Source organism: Antechinus flavipes, chromosome 4 (assembly GCF_016432865.1).
Source record: "Antechinus flavipes isolate AdamAnt ecotype Samford, QLD, Australia chromosome 4, AdamAnt_v2, whole genome shotgun sequence".
Taxonomy (NCBI): Eukaryota; Metazoa; Chordata; class Mammalia; order Dasyuromorphia; family Dasyuridae; genus Antechinus; species Antechinus flavipes.
The window spans coordinates 307,892,447-307,913,780 of record NC_067401.1 but is presented as its reverse complement, the minus strand read 5'-3'; the positions used below and the strand labels follow the sequence as shown (position 1 = coordinate 307,913,780).

The 21,334-nt window shown below is 32.9% G+C and overlaps 1 protein-coding gene across 2 annotated transcripts in view; it reads right to left on the bottom strand.

The window, feature by feature from the left end:
- The window catches only part of NCOA7 (nuclear receptor coactivator 7), a 156,421-nt gene that overhangs the window by 43,118 nt on the left and 91,969 nt on the right, over positions 1-21,334 (bottom strand). For both annotated transcript variants that reach the window (XM_051997695.1, XM_051997696.1), the window contains exons 4-5: positions 10,624-10,703; positions 759-866 (exon numbers count right to left, since the gene is read on the bottom strand). In XM_051997695.1, coding sequence (XP_051853655.1) covers positions 759-866; positions 10,624-10,703 — 188 coding nt within the window. The remainder of the gene's footprint in view (positions 1-758; positions 867-10,623; positions 10,704-21,334) is intronic.

Here is a 21,334-nt window from a genome sequence, read left to right as displayed (position 1 = left end):
AAAATGATACTATGATGAGATATTAGGTCATTTGAAGGAACTAAAATGATAGCACTATATATATACACACATATAAGCAAATGATGATGCTCTGTTGAACCACCAAATGAGAAAACTTTTGGGAGTCATTACATTAAGTCAAATCCTATCATATAAAAAGAAAATTAAGTGACATAATCTTAATAGTATTTTCAAATACTTGCATAAAAACCGGAAATGTGTTGTAAATGAAAGTATTCAAATAGAAACAAACTCTCTTAAAAATATAAGTGGAACTATAACTTATTAGTTTTATTGAGTACTTTAAGTAAATTAATTGTGAGGGGTAAAGGAACAGTAACTGTGGCCTATTGTTAAGGATATTGGTTACCCAAAACAAAGCCAGGGTTAACTGAAACAAAGAAGATGCCAATCTTGGTAAATATACCATACATTTCAGAACTAAATGCTCTATGAAATTTCTAGGAAGAGACCATTTGTCTTGAGAAATATAAGTTTTCTCACATTTCAGCACTAACCTGTCTGACACAACTGGTCACAAGATAAGAATAAGTAAGCAGTTAAGCTTCCTCAACAGATTTATTATCTATATAGCAATCATCTCTAGGGAGATTAACACTTATAATCTCAACATTTGAGGAAAGAAAGACTGAACCCTTACTTCTATAGTTAGTAAAAATCATTTAGAAAGTGAATCTCTAAGTTATAGCAAATTCATCCAAAATGCATAAAATCATCATAATACTAAAAATAATTACCTGGCCTGGAACAATAGTGTGTGTGAAAAGCTTATTCAATTCTACAAGCTTGTTTGGAGTGATGTTAAATTTCAATGCTATTGTATTAAGTGTATCTTGGCTTCCAGCCTAAAAAAAAAATTCAACACAAAAAGTCAACATATTTTTGATAGAGAACATTTATCTTTTTGAAATATCAATATAAGCCACAGTAATATTTACATAATAATATACTCAAGAGAACATGAAGATTCTTCTCCCTCTTAATTTCTAAAGACAATACCTCAAATCAAATTATTTAACATGATCCAATTCAGTGCTTCTGGACTTTTTAAAACCAAGGGTATTTTTATTCCTTTCTGAATTTTCTGTGACATGGTTTGGGAAGAGGAAAAGGGTGAAGCACACACAGAGCCAAGTTCCAATTGATAATCAGTATGTCCATCCTCCCTGGGCTTCCCTATGGTAACTTAAAATAGAGATATTTGTCACCAAAGTAATTTCCTAGGGGTGGCATAGAACCTTTGTTAGTTAGGGTACTAATTTATAGCATATGAAGAATTAGTCCAAACATTCCAGAAAGCAATTGGGAACTATGCCCCAAAGGCTATAAACTTGTCCATAATTTTTGATCCAACAATACTAGAAGCACTAATATCCAATGGAGATAAAAGAAAAAAGGAAATGACTTATTTATGGCTGCTCTATTTGTGGTGGCAAAGAATTGGAAACTGAGGGGATGGTCATCATTAACAAGTTGTGGTATATGAATGTGATGGAATACTATTTTATTATAAGAATAATGAAGGAATTAGTTTTAGAAAAACCTGGGGAGACTTGTATGAACTGATGCAAAGTGAAGTGAGGAGAAAGCAAACAATCCAGAAAGCAATTGTAATATTGCAAAAATAATATACTTTCAAAGACTTAGTAAATCTTTTTTTTGCATTTCAATAATACTAGCTTTTTATTTTCAAAATATATGCAAAGACAGCTTTCAACATTCATCCTTACAAAACTCTGTGTTCTAAATTTTTCTTCCTCCCTACCTTCAACCCCTCCCCTAAACAGCAAGTAATTCAATATATGTAAACATATCCAGTTCTTCTATACATATTTTCACAATTATCATGCTGCACAAGAAAAATTAGATGAAAAAAAATGAGAAAGAAAACAAAAAGCAAGCAAACCAACAAAAAAGTGGTTATGACCTACATTTAGTTTTCACAGTCCTCTCTCTGGGTACAAATAGCTCTCTCCATCACAAGTCTATAGGAACTGGCCTGAATCATCTCATTGTTGAAAAAACCCATATCCATCAGAACTGATCCTCATATAATTTTGTTGTTGCTGTGTACAATGTCCTCTTGGATCTACTCACTTCACTTAGCATCAGTTCATGTAAGTCTCTGCAGGCCTCTCTGAAATCATCCTGCTGGTCATTTTTTATAGTACAATAACATTCCATATACCTTAATTTCCATAACATTCATATACCATAATTTCTATAACATTCATATACCATAATTTATTCAGCCATTCTCCAACTAATAAGCATTCACTCAATTTCCAGTTTCTTTCCACTACAAAAAAGGCTGCCACCACAACATTATTGCACATGTGGGTCCCTTTCCCTCTTTCATAATTTCTTTGGGATATAAGCCCAGTAGAAACACAGTTGGATCAAAGAGTATGCAGTTTGATAGCTTTTTGGGCATAGTTCCATATTGCTCTCCAGAACGGTTAGATTAATTCACAACTCCTCCAACAATGTATTGGTGTTCCAGTTTTCCCATATTCCCTCCAACATTTGCCATTATATTTTTCTGTCATCTTAGCCAATCTGAGAGGTATATATAGTATCTCAGAGTTGTCTTAATTAGCATTTCTCTGATCAATGGTGATTTAGAGCATTTTTTCATATGATTAGAAGTGGTTTTAATTTCTTCTTCTGAAAATTAAGACTTATTAAATCTGATAAATACATCAGTCACTTAGAATTCCAAAGAACTCACAATGAAACATGATATCCCACCTATAGGCAGAGAGTTGATGGATTCAGAGTGAATACTGAAGCATATTTTTCTTTTCCTTCGTTTTCTACCCCCGCTCCTTCTTTCTTAACCCTTCTTCTTTTTCTCCTTCACTTCCTCTTTCCCTCCCTTCTCTTTTTCTTTTCTTCCTTCTTTCCTCTCTCTCTCCCTTTCTTCTTTTTCTTTTGGAACATGGCTAGTGTTGAAAATTTTTGCATAACTACATATTTGTAATATGTTTTTGCTTCCTTTGCTTTTTCATGGAGCATGGGAGGAGATGGGAGAAGGAAAAATTTCAAACTAAAATTTTTTAAAAAATATCTGTGGTTTAAAAAAGTAAAAAAAGAAAAAAAAATCACACCATACACTATTTACATCTAAAGATTTGGCTATATTTTATGTTTAAAAAACTGGTTAAAGGATGACAAAAAGAAAAACTAACCACTTTTTAAAAAATCCTATTTATCTAACTAATAGAAAGTCCGTTCATTCTAATTTTTTAAAAGAATGGATAGGCCTTTAAAGTTAAGTGATACTAGATTAAATCAATTTGCACTTGGGGTGAGGACATGAAATTCTTATAAATTTCTTAAAAATGCAGTTGGAGGATATTCCTATTCAGGTATGAGCGAACTCTAAGGAACATTTGTACTTTGAGAATCTGTAAAATTTTTTCTATGGGAAGAAATGTATTCATCTGAAAAAAAAAAAAAAAGAGAGAGACTATCAGGGGTAAAGGACACAGAGTGATAAAGAGAAGAGACCAATATATAGGGCACCCTGACAAAAGGAATTTTGGTGGGAATGCACATGAGATCTATTCTAGAACCACAAGAAAAACCCAGTTGTTATGATGCATTATTTAGTTCTTATGCACACTGAAATACTTAATAATGTACTTGAAGCTGAATGCTTTTCTTGATCATTGCTTAATAAAACTAGTGATATTTGAACTCTTGAAGAATAACAAAATAAATATATAGAGAAAAGGATTTCTTGTCAATGTTAATTATTTGTTAATAATTGTTCATATGAAGTAGACAACTCTTTTAGCAAAACCCTGAAGTTTGCATGAAAGAGAAACTAGTAAATCCTTCCACATCTAGCTTTCTACCAAAAATAATTCTGCTTCAAGAATGGCAAACCATCTTATAAATGTTCAATATTATTGTTTGGTAAGAAATGACCAACAGGATGATTTCAGAAAGGCCTGGAGAGACTTACACGAACTTTTGCTGAGTGAAACGAGCAGGGCCAGGAGATCATTATATACTTCAACAACAATACTATATGATGATCAGTTCTGATGGACCTGGCCATCCTCAGTAATGAGATGAACCAAATCAGTTCCAATAGAGCAGTAATGAACTGAACTAGCTACCCCCAGCGAAAAAACTCTGGGAGATGACAAGGAACCATTACATTGAATTCCCAATCCCTATATTTTTGCCTGTCTGCATTTTGGATTTCCTTCACAGGCTAACTGTACAATATTTCAGAGTCTGATTCTTTTTGTAGAGCAAAATAATGGTTTGGTCATGTATACTTATTGTGTATCTAATTTACACATTAATATATTTACATCTACTGGTCATCTTGCCATCTAGGGGAGGAGGTGGGGGGAAAAGAGGGGAAAAATTGGAACAAAAGGTTTGGCAGTTGCCAATGCTGTAAAATTATCCATACAAAAAAAATAAATGTATCCTTCTTAGTCACAAAGGGGATCTTGTGATGTTTCTAGATAAATGGAACAATTTAAATCCACAAGTGGCAATGAGTTCAGGAGGCTAATGCTGCTCTTTATTTTGAAAGACTTTAAAAAATTACAATCACTTAATAGGCAAGGACCATATGATTTGAATTTTTAAATTACGCACAACATTTCGCATAGCAGGTATTTTCTATATTTGTGCCTTTTTACTTATAAGCTTAAAACACAAAAAAAGAACCTTTTTCTACACAAAGCAGAACACAAAAGAGAAACTTATCTGAAGTTATAAATATCCATTTTATACCCCCCTTGCCTTAAAAAAGTACTAGATTCTATATATTACTTTGAAAATTAAAAACCAAGGGAGAAAGAAAACCAAAAACCAAAAACAAAAACTGGTGACAAGCTTAGTCAAGACAAATATACTCCAGAACTTCAGCCAGGAGCTAGAGAATAATAGATAAGAGGGACTTGTATTGGCATCACAAGGTAGCCTCCAGTCTGAATAGAGATTTCTAGGAAGATGTGTAGAATATAAGACTCTGTGTTAAGAAAATGCTTAAGTGGATCTTGAGACAGTTCCAGGAAAGGGACCTTAGAAGCCTGGGGGAAGTAGTATGCTGATCAACAATAGTACTAAATTGCAGTAAGAAACAAAGCCTGGCCTGGAATAAGGAGTTCTAATTCAATAAAAACATCAGTTGCTATATAATTTATTGCAAATCTAACTGCAAGAAGACTCAAAGAAAAAATGGATTTTCCACAAGGACTACATGAATATCTAGAAAAAAGAAGAGATGAAAAATAAAAGTTTTTTTAAAAATTAGATGAAAGGAAAAGTGCTTAGAAGAAAAAAATGTTAGAAATAGGCTTCCTGAACACTTTAAAAGACCAAACAAATCAATGATTCCACAGTACAGCAAGAAATATGAGAACAAAATCAAAAGATTGAAAGACAAAGAGAAAATGTGAACTAATTAAAAAAAAAAAACTAACCTGAAAAATAGATTAAAGAGAAATAATTTAATCATTAGATTTTTTTGAAAATCAAGATTAAAAAAATATCTAGGTACTTTATCTTAAGAAAGTATAAATGAACAATGTCCAGAGATCTATTAGAAGTTATAGGAAAGGAAAGGTAGAAAGAATCAATTGAATTAATGACTTGCTGAAAGGACCCAAAAGGAAAAGCCCTGCAATGGTTATAGTCAAAATTCAGAGTTTCCATATTAAAATATAAACACACACACACACACACACACACACACACACACACACACACACACTACCCAGAAAGAAGTAGTTAAAGTACTAAGAACTAGAGTTAAGATTATCCAAGATTTGGTAAATTCAACTATGAAACAGAGGAGATCTTTAAAATGCAAAAGATAGAGTACTGCAACCTCAAATGATTTCCCCCAAAAAGCAAAGTTTGGTGTAGAAATATATCAAACTCAACAGGAAAACAGTAGATATGACAGAGGGAGAATCCAAGGCAGCAGATAAGGGGTAGCAGGTAGACAACCTCCTAAAAAATGAGCAACAGTTGAACAAATCATGGTATGTGCATGTATGGAATTTTATTACACCATGAGATACAATGAAATATTGAGTGATATGAACTGACAGAGAGTAGTGAGCAGAGAGATAGCAACTTTGTAAAGAAAGTGGGAAGACTTAAAAGTTTTGACCAATGTAGTGACTGTCTTCAGAGAAATTATGATGAACATGTTAGCTACCTCCTGACAAAGATGTAATAGTCACAAGGATCACACATGTACTTTTTTGAATCTGATCATTTTGTGAATTTGGTTTCACTAAATTTTGTCACCAGTTGTTGTTTTCTTTCTCCCTTGGTTTTTAATTTTACAAGTAAAGTACAGGATTATATACAATTTGTTTTAAAGCAAAGAGATATATAAAATGGAGGTTTATAATTTCTTTTTATGCCTGCAAAAGTATTTTATTTTTCCAATTTCTTGTAAAAATAGTTTTTAATATTCATTTTTGTAAAATTTTGAGTTCCAAATTTCTTCCTCCTTTCCTTTTCTTCCTCCTCTCCTAAGACAGGAAGCAATCTGATATAGATTATATATGTACAATTATTTTAAACATGTTTCTGTTAGTCATGTTGTGAAAGAAAAATCAGAAGAAAAGAGAAAAACCACGAGAAAGGAAAAACACAGCAAATAAATATTGTGAAAATGCTATGCTTCAAAGAAAAATCTAAGCAAATAATAACATTCATCTAGATAGAGATGGTCTATGAGGAAAATTACTGTCAAATTTTCCCAGCAACTTGGTCACCAGTTGAAACAATAAAGAATATGTTGTCCATACACACAAATACCAGGAAACTGTGCTGCGGAGCAGTGGCGGGGAAAAAAGCTCCCTCATTGTGGGGGAGGGAATAATTTTAAAAATACTTAAGTGGCTGAGTTTACTTGGTGCAGGTAAGGATTAAACCTGTCAATTTTAACATGACATTGCTGTTCCATCTGAAATAAACTTAAGTGATGTTTTGTTCTGGAAAAAAAAAAAGAAAGAAAGAAAAAAAGAAAGAAAGAAAGAAAATTGCATGCTTCAATCATCAACATTCAGTGTCCATATCCTCTCCTGAGATGCAGATGGCATTTTCCATCCCAAGTTTATTGAAAGATTTAGAAATTCCTATGGGTTCCTCTTTTTCTCTTCTATTATGTGTATGAAAATGATTTTTTTTGGTATTTTAAATTGATAATAAAGAAATAAAAAAGTACAAATGCTGTTATGTGAAGTGGTGTACATATTTTAAAAGTTCAAATTATATAGTCTTGTCTATTAAGTGATTACAATTTTCAAAAACAAAAGACAATATGAGGTTTTATATGGTCTCATTGCCACTGATGGGTTTAAATAGTTTCATTCATCTAGAAGAATCACCTCAGGTTTCCCTTGTGACCAAAAAGGATTTATAAGATGGTTTTCCATTCTTGTGATACAATCTTGACACAGAGACAGATTTTAATTTAAAAAATTTTTTGATGTGTCCAATCAATCAAATAACAAAATCTTTATATTTTGTTTTTATATAGTTTTATATATCTTTATATATGTGCCAGGTGCTAAAGATACAGTTACAATAAAGGAAATGATTCTAATATCCAATTCCAATTGCAAAAAGCTTATAATATAGAATTTAAACTGGGCCCTAACTGCTACAAAGCAATCTGAGTCTTATGGGTAACACAAGACAGGTACTACAAACTTTTTTTTTTGCTAAAAACAATTACAATTTATGAATAACTATAATCAAATCTAAGATCCTAGGGGCACTTTAGTATCTGGAGATTTTTTCATATTTATATAGATAAAATTACAAGGTGATAAGGTATATTAAATACTTTGTGGATGATGTTGGCAAAAAGAAAGCAAGTTCATGTTTTTAATTTTATTCAGTAATGTTAGCTAAAACCAGATAAATGTTAACTTAACTAAGTAGGTCATGTATTATTTCTAATGTTTTTCATGTAAAAGAAAATAACCTTTAAGCCAAGTTTAAAAGGCAAACTTCATTTTTATACATTAATGAAATTATTGTGAATGTGTATAGGATTAATTTGTACAATGAAATGTAGTGTGGAAATAGTACCAAATTTGGAGTTGGAGAATAAAGGTTTTGATCACTGGCTCTATCATTATCAGAAAAATCACTTTCTTTCTCTGAGCTTCTACAAAAATTAAGAGTAAAATGTCAATTACTTACCTTTCAGAATTGTTATAGGAATTAAAGGAAATTATGTATATAAAATGCTTTGTAAGCCTTTTTAAGGTGTGATGTGAATCATTTATATGTGACTGCCCATTAATATTTAATAATTGAATATAATATCATGAGAATTTAGAGATCAATTGCATGAATGAAAACTTAAGAGAACATCAATCCATCTAGTCTTCACTTGAATAGAAGGAAAAGAGGGCCAAAAAGGTGAAAAGTGACTAAATACTGAACCAAATCACATTGATAGTAAAAAAGCAGATTTAGCAGACTATGAATCCTGTATAACAGCAATGTCAGCTGTGAATGACTTTGCTCTTCTCAGCAATACAATGATCTAAGACTACTACAAAAGACTTAGCTATCCATATCTGAAGAAAAAAATGACTGACTGAATACAGATTGAAGCATACTTTTAAAACTTTTTTTGTGGGTTTGTTTTTGGGGGATTATGTTTTTTTTATCTTCACAATATGACTTTTATATAAATGTTTCACATGTGCCTTTTCAATGGGGTGAGGTTGGAAAGGGAGAAAATCTAGAACTCAAAGGTATTAAAGACAAATATAAAAAAAAATCAAGAAAAATGTTAAAAAGAGAATGAAAACTTTACAAATTAGGAGGGCAAAGGACAGTTGTCAGGATCTTTGGAAAAGAGAGGAATTTATGACCAGATAAGAAACAGAGAACAAATAAGAAATGCAAAATAGTTCATTTTAATTACATTAAATTAAAAAGGGTTTTACACAAACAAAATCAATGCTGCCAAGACTAGAAGGGAAGCAAAAGGTGGGAAACAATTTTTACAACCTGCTTTTCTGATAAAGGCATCATTTCTAAAATAAATAGAGAAGTCAGTCAAATTTATAAAAATACAAGTCATTCCCCAAGTGATGGATGGTTAAAGGATATGAACAGACAATTTTCAGATGGAGAAATTAAAGAAATCTAAAAACTTATGAAAAAATACTCTAAAGCACTATTGATTAGAGAAATGCAAATTAAAATAATTTTGAAGTCCCACCTCACACTTCTCAGATGAGCTAAGATGACAGGAAAAGATAATGATAAATGTTGTAGAGGATATGGGAAAATTGGAACACTAATGCATTGTTGTTGGTGGAGTTGTGAACTGATCTAGCCATTCTGGGGAGCAATTTGAAACTATGCCCAAAGGGCTATAAAACTGTGCATATCCTTTGATTCAGCAGTGTCACTTCTGGATCTGTATCCCGAAGAGATTATAAGAGAGGGGAAAGGAACCATATGTACAAAAATATTTGTAGCAGCTCTTTTTGTGATGGTAAGAAATTAGAAATCAAGTGGATATCCATCAATTGGGGAATGGCTGAATAAATTGTTGTATATGGATGTAATGGAATATTATTGTTCTATAAGAAATAATGAATGGGATTTCAGAAAAGCTTGGGGAGATTTACATGAACTAATAGTGAGTGAAGTGAACAGAACCAAGAGAACATTGTATATACAGTAATAACAAGATTACGATGATCAACTATGATAGACTTAACTCTTCTCAGGAATACAGTTATCTGAAGATAGTTCTAATAGATTTGAAATGGAAAATTCACATCTAGAGAATGAACTATGGAGACTGAATTGAAGCATACTATTTTCACTTTTTAAAAAATTTGCTTTTTCTTTCTCATGGTTTTTCCCTTTTGTTCTTAATTTTTCTTTAATAATATGACTAATATGGAAATATGTTTAAAATGATTGTTTAAAAAATGAAAGCTTTAGAAATACTATTACTACTACCAATAAAGAAAAATTCTGAAACAATGGTAAAGAAATCCTGAGAAATATGTAGAGAATCCCAACACCAATGTTTTCAAATATAAATGGATATCTATTCCTCTTGTAATTATTGGACTGACATTGATTAAGCACTCTAAAACACTTGCAGAAAGATAACATCTCTGTTAAAGGTATTTTTTCTGTTCTAGAAGTTTTCTCCAAAATTATATATACTTAATAATAAGGTAGTTAGGTGACTCAGTAGATACAGCATTGGACCTGGAATCAGAAGGATCATTTTTGACTCTTTACAAGTTACTTAACCTTTGCCTACTTCAGTTTCTTCATCTCAAAAGAGGATGTAATAATAATAATAATAATAATAATAATAATAATAATAATGATGATGATGATGTTATCTTGAAGATAAAATGAGATATCTCTAGTGCTTTGTCAACTTTAAAGTGTTATAGAAATGCTAGCTAGGTGGATGATAGTAGCATTGGTTGTAGTAATATTAATAGTGGTAGTAGTGGAAATGATATTGATGAAATCTATGACAAAACTATAATTATCATTATTATGCTAAATTGTATGAACACTCACAACCATCCTATTCATACTTACTGTATATTCCATAGTGCCGCGGGGCTTTTGAACCACCATCTTCTTTTCTTTCTTCTCATTGGTTTTGTTCTGGTTGTCATCTAAAGGAAGGATGCATTTAAATATACTGATTTAAGATGTATCAACTTTTTACCAATTCAAAACTGCTCTAATTATAGGATCCCAAGAGACTTGGACTAGTCATTTAATTCAGTCTTTCTGTCTTCAGGCTAAGTAATGTCAAAGAGATAACAATCTCTCTTGCTTTCCAAAAAAGAAATTTTAGTACACAATCACAATATCTTAAAGATCTCAGAAAATTGTTCCTCTTGTCAGACAAAAAAGAAGACATTTGACTTACATGAAAGAAAGCTGCTTCAAGGTAAAAATACCAAAACTTCTGCTAAAGATCTCTTATAGCACTGAGCTAAGCAAAAATAATGGAAATGACAATAGATTGGAACAGCTATTCTTGAATTTCAGCTCTTTGATAATGGACAAGTCAATTAAGCTCACTAATCAGGTTCTTAATTTGTATGATGAGAAGGTTACAATAATTCAGTGTACAGCATAGTCTGGGAACTCTTTGGAATTTCCAAGACCTTTTCAGGGATTCCATAAAATCAAAATCATTTTCATAAAAATATTGTTTTAATTTCTATTATGGTAAATATTGGTAGCTATAATAAAAACAAAAACTCCTTAAGAAAGCCCTCAGGAATTTTTAAGCATGTAAAGGGATCATGAACAACTAAGTTTGACAAACACTGGACTAGAAAGCTCTATTGTCCTTTCCGATTCTAAGTCCTATGATATTTTTTGTCACCTTTCTCATAGTGTCAGTATGGAGGAGTTACTTTGTAAACCTTATAATGATCTACAGATATGAGGCTAAAGTCTCCTTAACATTTTCTACTAGAGTCCCTCTAAGCTACTTATTTAGGTGTGATCAGTTAAGATTTTTATTTTCAGTGTATCATTTCCACTGGCCTTACATTTCCAGGATCTGAGATACTAATCTGTTCTTCCCATTTGAAGTATTTTGGAGGTGGGGGATCCTAAGCCTATACCATGTCAGAAAAATTTTAAGATATTAGCTCATTAAAGTTTTCTTACACTCAAGCAGAATATTGGTTTCAAAAGAAATATAATTGTATTTCTTTTAGCATAGTAGTTTCAACACAGTAGGGACTTAATAAATGTTGCCTGCTTGGGGGTCTTGACTTGTTGATATGTTGTTTAAGGTAAATTTATCCTCTACATTTCAGAGAGTAATACATAAAATTGTTTTCCATTAATGATGTGTAGAAAAGCTAAACAGAGTAATAGTGGAAATAACAATAATAATTTTTAAAATGCTAGCATCATTTAAAAAATGCTCTTTCCCACATTAGATTAATGGGTCAAAAATGTTAAATGTGGATATGAAAATACAGATGAACAATATCCCAGTTAAGTCATATATCATCTTGTCATATTCAGTTTCAAAGATTAATGAGCACTGACTCCTTTGACACTAACCTGACATCCCCTCCCCACCAAGTCAGCCCAATTACCTTCATTCTATCTTGTTTTAAAATAACAACACAGATGTAACATATACTTTACATCTTGAGATTTCACTATATTCTGCTCCCATACCTAACCAAAAGGAAAACCTCCTTGTGCAGTCTGTAAACATGAGATGAGGCTTCATGTCTAGGAAAGTGCCCAGTAGATGATGCTTTGTGTTTCTTGAGTTGATTTTGCCATGGGGTCCACAATCCAAAACTTTAGGTAATGTCTTGAAACTTTCCCCTTGTGAGAACTGTATCCAGATGACAGGGAGCCAGATCTCTCCATTTCCAGCTTCTGACTTGAAATTTCATTCACAGCCAGAATGTAGCTGACTCTGGCTCTCTGGTCCATATCATAGCAGTGCTCAAATGCAAGCATCTGCCAGTTTAGCAGCCCAGGATGTAGCCAGGATCCTTCAAAAAGGCTGAGACCAGACTGGGGAAATGTGATTCCCAGACAGTCTTACTGCAAAAAAAGAAATCCTTACACAAACTTCAATCTTCCAGCTAGCACTAATTTCCCAAGTACAGTGCAGAGAAAATGTGGGGTTAAATAGCAACACCACAGGGAGGCAGCACCCAAAACTCCACCCCTCCCTAGTAAACTGGCTGTAGGATCATGGGATGAACATGTCCCAGGTGGATCTAGCTGGCTGAAAGGTGGACTCCGCTCTATTCTCCCCACCTCACCCCAGATCCTGCCCCAGGCGTCTAAGAGCTACCGGAGCACTTACTAGCAGTCCCCATTCAAGGAGATTACCAGATCTTTGAATTTCTGCACACAAAAAGACTTTCCTATACTCTTCAATTTTACAGTTGGAAGACTGAGTTTTCACTTTCTAAATATTGAAGGAAAGAGGGATCAGACTTGGGCATGCATGGGGCTGGGGGAAGAAAGAAGAATAAATTGTTGCTGATATCACTAGAAAGGAAGGTACCTAAAGAATTGCTCCTAAAATCCAAATAGATAATGTCAAATTTCTATTTTAAAATCCTTAGAAAATATGTGTGTTAAAAGAAATTTAGAAAGATAGAGTTAATAATTATGTTCCTGAGGAAGAAAAGCAGGGCGTCCACTTTGACATTTCTAAATTCCCTCTTAGCGATAATCTCTGCTCCCTAGTCATGTGCATTGTTAGCTATAAAAACAAATATACTTAAGGATGCCTTTGATAAAAATACATACCTTATACTTAAAGCTCAGTATAAGTGTCTAGTCTCTCAGAAAGACTATTGGGCTGTCATAAGATAACCAGATTTATGACTGGAAAGGGACCTTAAATATCCTTTAATTTAGATGCCTTGTTTCATAAAACAGTTCCAGAGAAGTACAGTGACTTAGTAATACAAATAGTAAGAAAGGCAAGAAATGAAACACAGATCTTCTCATATCCTGTTACATAATCTTTCTCAGATTGCCCTCCCTTAGATTCTCTGGCATTTTTTTTTAAGTCTAAAATCACCCTATAGAAGAAGTAGTCTAATGGTTTGAATCAGCAAATCAATATATTACTAAAGCAAAAAACAAACAACAAACAAACAAACAAAAAAACAAGTTAAATTCATATGGATCACTATTCCCTTGTGATGAACTTTGGGTTGGGCAACCACATACCATATAAATTCTAATAGGAAATATGCCAAGCTACCTGTTTTCCATTGCTGTGCCTTTTTTTTTTTTTTTTTTTTTTTTTTTTTTAAAGCATATTACTAGCATAGGATCACTAGCATAGGATAATTTTGGAATTTCTCCCTCAAAGTTGAATTTGTTTTCAGAAACTATAATTTTAAAAAGTGAAAATTTAAGAGAAAGAACTATGATCAGACATCAAGAATCTCTAGGACAGGAAACTGCACTTGGTAATAAAGCAGTTATATAATAAAGATCAAACAATCAGCAAAAATATTTATAAGTTTATAAGTTTCCCTTGTGGACAAGAGAGTAGCATGGCATGAAATTACAGGTCTAAGAAAAACTTTATCATTTGGTCTGATATTCCAGGCACCATGGAGGACATACAAAGACAAAAATAATGAAGTCTCTTCCATCAAGGAGCTTATATTCAGTGGGGAACTTATATAGCTACATACAAAACATAACCTGCAGAGGGGGAAATGGAAGAAACAGAATTAGCAACTAGAAGAATTAGTAAAAGCCTCATGCAGAAGTGGAAAGTATAAACTACTTTTTAAAAATAATAAAATAAATGCCATTATCAGACAAAATTTATTTTAAAATTCCTAAAGGAAAAAAAATCTAGTCATTTGAAAAACCTTTCCCATTTGGGCTATTAGCTAACATATAGGTTAACAATGTAATTGATTAATTTTATATAGTATCTTTTAATAAAAAAATATATTTAATAAATTTTAAAATGATAGACACAAATTATTAAATGACAGACTATTTTGTATAATTCTAAAAAACAAGAAAGTGAATATGTAATAAGGAAAAGATTTTACAGAACCTATATCTTTATGCCAGATCCCAACAGTCTAATTCTATTTTTTTATTAAAGCTTTTTATTTTCAAAACATATGCATGGATAATTTTTCAACCTTTGCAAAACATTATGTTCCAAATTTTCCCCTCCTTCCCCATACCCTCTTCCCTAGATGGTGAGTAATCTATGTGAAACATGTTAAGATATATGTTAAATCCAATATATATATGTTAAAATTATCTTGCTAACAGTCTAATTCTAAAGGGAAAAACCAATAAGCTTTCTTCCCATAATTGTTCATGATTAAAGTTGCTTTTTTATAAAAAAAAATCTGTATTTCTGATTTATCATGAATGGTGAGCCAAGATTAAGGATTCCCCCCAAAATAGAATTTGTATTGTGAACTGCCCATTCAACAGCACTGAATGTAACAATCAAAATCAACTCTTTTCAAGGATTAAAAAATTAACTACATTCAAGGTATTTTCTCTACTATTGTATTATAGAATGTCCCAATGTCACAAAGAATATTCTTTTCTTCTTCGACATCAAAATTTACAGACACAACCTTCTTTTGCCAAAGACTACCTCTTTCAATTCTACAAACAGTTTTCATAATTGGTAGATCAATCATAGTTTATATCCAAAAACACTGATTGCAATCAGTTCCATGAGCCAACAAGTAAGTAATGATCAGAATCCAGCTTGATTCTGCTCTGAATTCCCCCAGGATAACATCTTCCTTCTGGTCACAGTAACCATGGAGAGCAGAAAATGTAAAATCCCTAACATGCATTTTTCCCCCCCAATCAACAGACTGATCTTTCACTTTGGATTCCCAAAATAAAACTTGTGTAATGACCATTGTCTTGTAAGCAAAGCATTGTACTAAGTATTAGGGATACAAATGGAAAAAAGACGACAATGTCTGCTCTCAAGAAATTCACATTTTAACAGAGGAGAAAATAAATATAGAAAGTTTCAGCTGCAACTAAAGACAGGCAGAATCCCATGGTCTTTAGAGTGCAACAGTCACATAGATGGCAATTTATTTTCCTGAATATCATTCTCATAAGCAAAATCTTATCTATTTCTGATGCAAAGTCATTTGAAAGACTTTGCCAAAGATTTTGGTGGATGAGAATTTTCTTTTCTGGGACTTCAATAGCTTTCACTGAAAGACTTAGAGAAGATTTGCTAGGCCTCATCTCCATAAGGATTTGCATTACAGAATGATGGCTTTATGGGATGGAAGTTTATCCAGCTTTAATTCAACTCTTTCAACACTGATGAAAAATTGGTTAGACCCTTTCAAAAGTCTTCTTCAGTATAGTGTGAATAATATCTTTCATGAACTTTTTAATTACTACCCACACACTAGTGTGCACTGAAGCAGAAAACAATACAATTTGAATATTTTAATTTCTGGAAAATAGTTTTGATACTTAAATTTATGACTCAATATTTCATCCACCTTATCTAAGACAAATACCCTGATCTATCTTGGAGAAGAATAATCTTCACCAAGGATCTGGAGAAGGATTATCACACCAAAATCACCCCACAGTTCCAAGAACAAAAATTCTTAGCCTACAATTTTTGTATTTTATTTCACGTATCAATGCTACCACTGTAAGCATGACAAAAAAATTCTTTATATAGTCAGTAAGAGTCAAAATTTTTGGATCTTTAATTCAGAGGATTGTAGCCCTCTCCTGGATACCAGAGAAAAACTTCTCTCAAATATAGATAGCCCAGAGAAATGACTTCTTTAAATCCATATCATCAAAATTATCCACAATTTCATTCCACCTATTGCAGTGTCTTGAAGATACTGCTCAATATTTATTCCTTTTGGGCTCCAATTGTCTGTTTGGATCCATGAATCATCAGATGTGATCCAAACATATGCCAAACACTCAACTAAAAAGACTGAGCTAAGTTTTAAAGGGTACCAAGGATTCTAAGAGAGTTGAAGAGGAATACATTCCAGATATGTGCAATGGACTTAGAGGGTGGCCAATACTCTACTCCTGACGCATATTCATACTCTTCCACAGAGTGACACTGACCTTGTGGATATTTCAACTTGAATTTATATACTCTTGAAAAAAGGAATGCAGCTAAATTCTCTGTACCCAAGATGAGAGGAGAAAGCTTGGTATATATAATAACTTCACAGTCTGCTGAGCATGTGTGATTCAGGGATCACTGATAATACCTTTGCTCCCTTTGTCACTTATATCCTCTTAAAACCCCTCTCTGAAGGGCTGGCTAGAAGTAAATGAGAACTATCAATTCTCCCCTAAACCCCATTTTCTCTTCTGACATTATAACCAATCAGGTATGGGCCCACACCAACACATGCCTAAACTATTATTGGTCTTTCTGCCACATATCTCTCCCTTTTCCAGTCCATCTTCCATTCAACTATAAAAGTAATTTTTCTAAAGAGTAGATTGGATCATATCACTCTCTATAGTGAACCCTTCCTCCTCCCATCAACTTTTTCAGTCTTCTCATCCTTTAGTATTTTCCTCTCTTCTACTCTTCCCAAAGAATTTTATAATTAAATGACACTTGCCTTCTTGCTTTCCCTCACACAAGACTTCATTCTCCAGACTCCATGTATTTTCTTTTTTTTTTTTTTATTATAACTTTCTATTGACAGTACATATGCCTGGGTAATTTTTTGCAACATTATCCCTTGCACTCACTTCTGTTCGACTTTTTTCCCTTCCTTCCTTCCACTCCCTCCCCTAAATGGCAGGCAGTCTTATACATGTTAAATATGTTATAGTATATCTTAGATACAATATATGTGTGCAGAACCATACACTTCTCTTGTTGCACAGGAAGAATTGGATTCAGAAGGTAAAAATAACCTGGGAAGAAAAATAAAAATGCAAGCAGTTCACACTCATTTTCCACCCTTTTCTGAGTGTGGCTGATTTTGTACATCATTGATCAATTGGACCTGAATTAGGTCTCCTCTTTGTCGAAGATATCCACTTCCATCAGAATACATCCTCATACAGTATTGTTGTTGAAGTGTATAATGATCTCCTGGTTCTGCTCATTTCACTTAGCATCATTTCATCTAAGTCTTTCCAATCCTCTCATTATTCATCCTGCTGGTCATTTCTTACAGAACAATAATATTCCATAATATTCATATACCACAATTTACCCAACCATTCTCCAATTTTGGGCATCCATTTATTTTCCAGTTTCTGGCCACTACAAAAAGGGCTACCACAAACATTCTTGCACATACAGGTCCCTTTCCCTTCTTTAAGATCTCTTTGGGATATAAGCCCAGTAGTAATACTGCTGGGTCAAAGAGTATGCACAGTTAGATAAGTTTTTGGGCATAATTCCAGATTGCTCTTCAGAATGGTTGGATTTGTTCACAACTCCACCAACAATGTATCAGTGTCCCAGTTTCCCCACATCCCCTCCAACATTTGTCATCTTTTCCTGTCATTTTTGCCAATCTGACAGGTGTGTAGTGGTATCTCAGAATTGTCTTAATTTGTATTTCTCTGATCAATAGTGATTTGGAACACTCTTTCATATGAGTGGAAATAGTTTCAATTTCATCATTTGAAAATTCAGACTACATGTATTTTCAGTAGCTTTTTCTCATGCCTAGAATTCTTTCTTCATCCCCCTTTCCTGACTTCCCTACTTTACTCTAAGACTCAGCTAAAATCATAACTACAGGAAACCTTTCTTGATCCTCCTCAATGCAAGTCCTTTCCCTCTTGATTATTAGAAATTTATCATGTATGTCTTGTTTGTACCTAGTTGTTTTTGCAGGTCTCTCTTTGATTATATTACAAAAGTTCCTTGTGAAAAAAATGACTGATTTTTGTCTTTTTTTTTTGGAATCCCTAGTATTTAGTACAGTGACATGTACATAACAGGTGCTTAGTAAATATTTATTAATATATCTCATCAGTCTTGGTACTCCCCTTCATCATTACTTTTTGCCTGTCTTGACCAGACAGTGGGGCCATGAACTTCAAATATCAGAGGAAAGCTCACCTGAAACATTTCATTTTTCACCTGACTGCATCACTTTGGGATTTCTATGACTGACTTTTCTACCATGTCTCTCAATCAACAACTTTCCCCCTAATTCTCCATCTACTGATTTTCAGCTTCTTTTGTGTGCTGCCTTTCCTGATTAGATTGTAAGTTTTTTGAGAGCGGGGGTTGTCTTTCTTTAAAAAGATTTTATATATATATAATTTATATACACATAATATAATTATATATTACACACACACACACACACACACACACACACACACACACAATCACCAGCACTTTAAACCCAGTGTCAAACACATAAAGAGAAATCAGAGAAGTTAGGAAGTGAATATAAGGAAGGAGAGAATTCCAGAGGTGAGAGACAGCCAGTGAAAATGCACAGGGTCAGAAGATGGAATATGTTGTATAAGGAACTTGTAGAAGGAGACCAGTGTCATTGAATTATAGAATTCTTTGGGAGAAAGTAAGGTATAAGAAGACTGAAAAGGTAAGAGGACTCAAAATTGTGAAAGACTTTAAATATCAAGTATCAAATTAAATATTTGATCCTAGAGTTGATAGGGTATCACTGGAATTCATCAAATAGAGAGCTAATGTAGTCAGGTTTGTATTTTACAAAGATCAATTTGATAGGTAAGTAGAGGATGGACTAGAATGGGGAGAGATTTGTGGCAGGGAGATTAATCAGCAGGCCATTGTAATAGTCTAGGTATGAGGTGATGAGGGTAATAGCAGTATCAGGAGATGGAGAAGCACATACAAGAAGTGCCACAACAATAACCAATTATCACTGGTTACCTTTCTGATAGCCATACAAAAAAGGTAAAGGGGAAAGATAAGAAATGTCTATTAGAAGGATCTACAAACGCATTACAACATTAATTTCATGTATATATACCACAAATTAAATTTGTAGTGGGGAATGATTTGTGAAATGCTGAGAAAAAAAAGCAAATAAAAGCAACACTAAAATATCAGAAACATGGACAAAATTTTTTAAAAAATTAAAATAATTATCTTAGTATGTGTATCCAGAATCCTGAATATTTAACTTTAATGTTTTAAAGCAATCACCTTGAAAGATAAAGAAGATAATCAACTGAAACTGAGATGAGCTCACCACATTCATGAAGCAATCATGAAGCAATCAGACCTAGCTAAGGTTTTGGGAGAGAGATTCTGCTAAAAAGAATGAGATGTCACAAGTATCCTTAGCTTCAGTTAGAGATTATCTATGTTCCTCTAGGCAAGGATCCTGAAATGTTTTAAAGATCATATTTCAAATTCCCTAAGGTTTCTGTTACCTTAAATCTAGAGTAATTTAGGGGAGGAAGAAAAGACAATGGCAGATAAAAAAAATGCAAAAATTTTTTTTAGTAGTTCTTTGAACAACTGCTAATGTAATTTTTAAAAAATCATTAGGCTCTCAATTCTATTGGGGCCAATGTACACAGCTTTGTCATATTTATTTTCCTTTGTTATGTTTGAAAAATCCATTTTAATTCTTGTTCTTCATTCTGGTCTTCTTAGAGTTAGAGATTGGGTGGGTGGGTAGATGGGAGAAAGAAACAAGAATTTTTAAAGTGCTAAGTATGTGCCCTGTACTGTGCTAAGTACTTTACAAACAGAATCTCATTTGATTTTAACAACAATCCTGGGAGAGAGATGGTATCTCTATGTTGGAACTGAGGAAATTGGGACACACAGAGGTTAAGTGCTTTGCCCAGGATTATCCAAATAGTAAGTATCTATCTGAGTCTGGTTTTGAACTCTAGGCTTCTTGATTCCAGGAATGCTCTTTGATTTAGTTGAAACCTGCATGATTTCACTAGCATAGAAAAAGTTCTGCATGAAGAAACCAATGAAGGTTGGTATCTCCTCTGCAAATTACAGTCTTAGAGAGTGATTTGCCCAGTAACAAAGGCAGTATATGTAAGAGATGGGACTTAAAAATCATTTCTTCCTATCTCTTTCCATTAGGTCCCTCTACTTGTAATATTTAAAACAGCAATCATCTCACAAATGTAGCAATAAAAACAAAATCACATTTCTTTCATAAATGTTTGATTTTTTTAAAACTAAAAGTATGTACTACAAAGGTCTGATTCTATAAAGACATTAAGCTCCTAGGAGACCAATAATCTATTTCTTAGGTCCAATACATATGAGTGGATACTCAGACTCTAATTATTACACTAATCCATTTGTTTTAAAGATATACATTAGAAGAAACACATAATAGGAGGCTGTTAAGAGACAGCTAGGAAAGAGACCAGAATTCAAATTCCATCTCAGACACTTAGTAGTTGTATGACCCTAATTAAGTTAGTTAATTTTTGCCAGTTTCCTTAACTATAGAATGGTGTATATATATATATATATATATATATATAAAATAATTTCCTTGACTATAAAAACCGAGAACAACAACAACAAAATATCCCAGGATCAAATGAGATGATATTTGTAAAGCATTTAACATAATAGAATTAGTGCTCTTAAGCACATAGTAAGTGTTAAATACTTGTTTCCTTCCCTCCCTTTTAAAATTGACCAATTGCTAAGAACAAGTTACTTTAGAAAATATTTAGCCTTAACATATTGACATGCTTACACTAATCTGCTGAGTATATCTTACTTCAAGTTTACATGAGTAATCTTTTTAATTTGGGA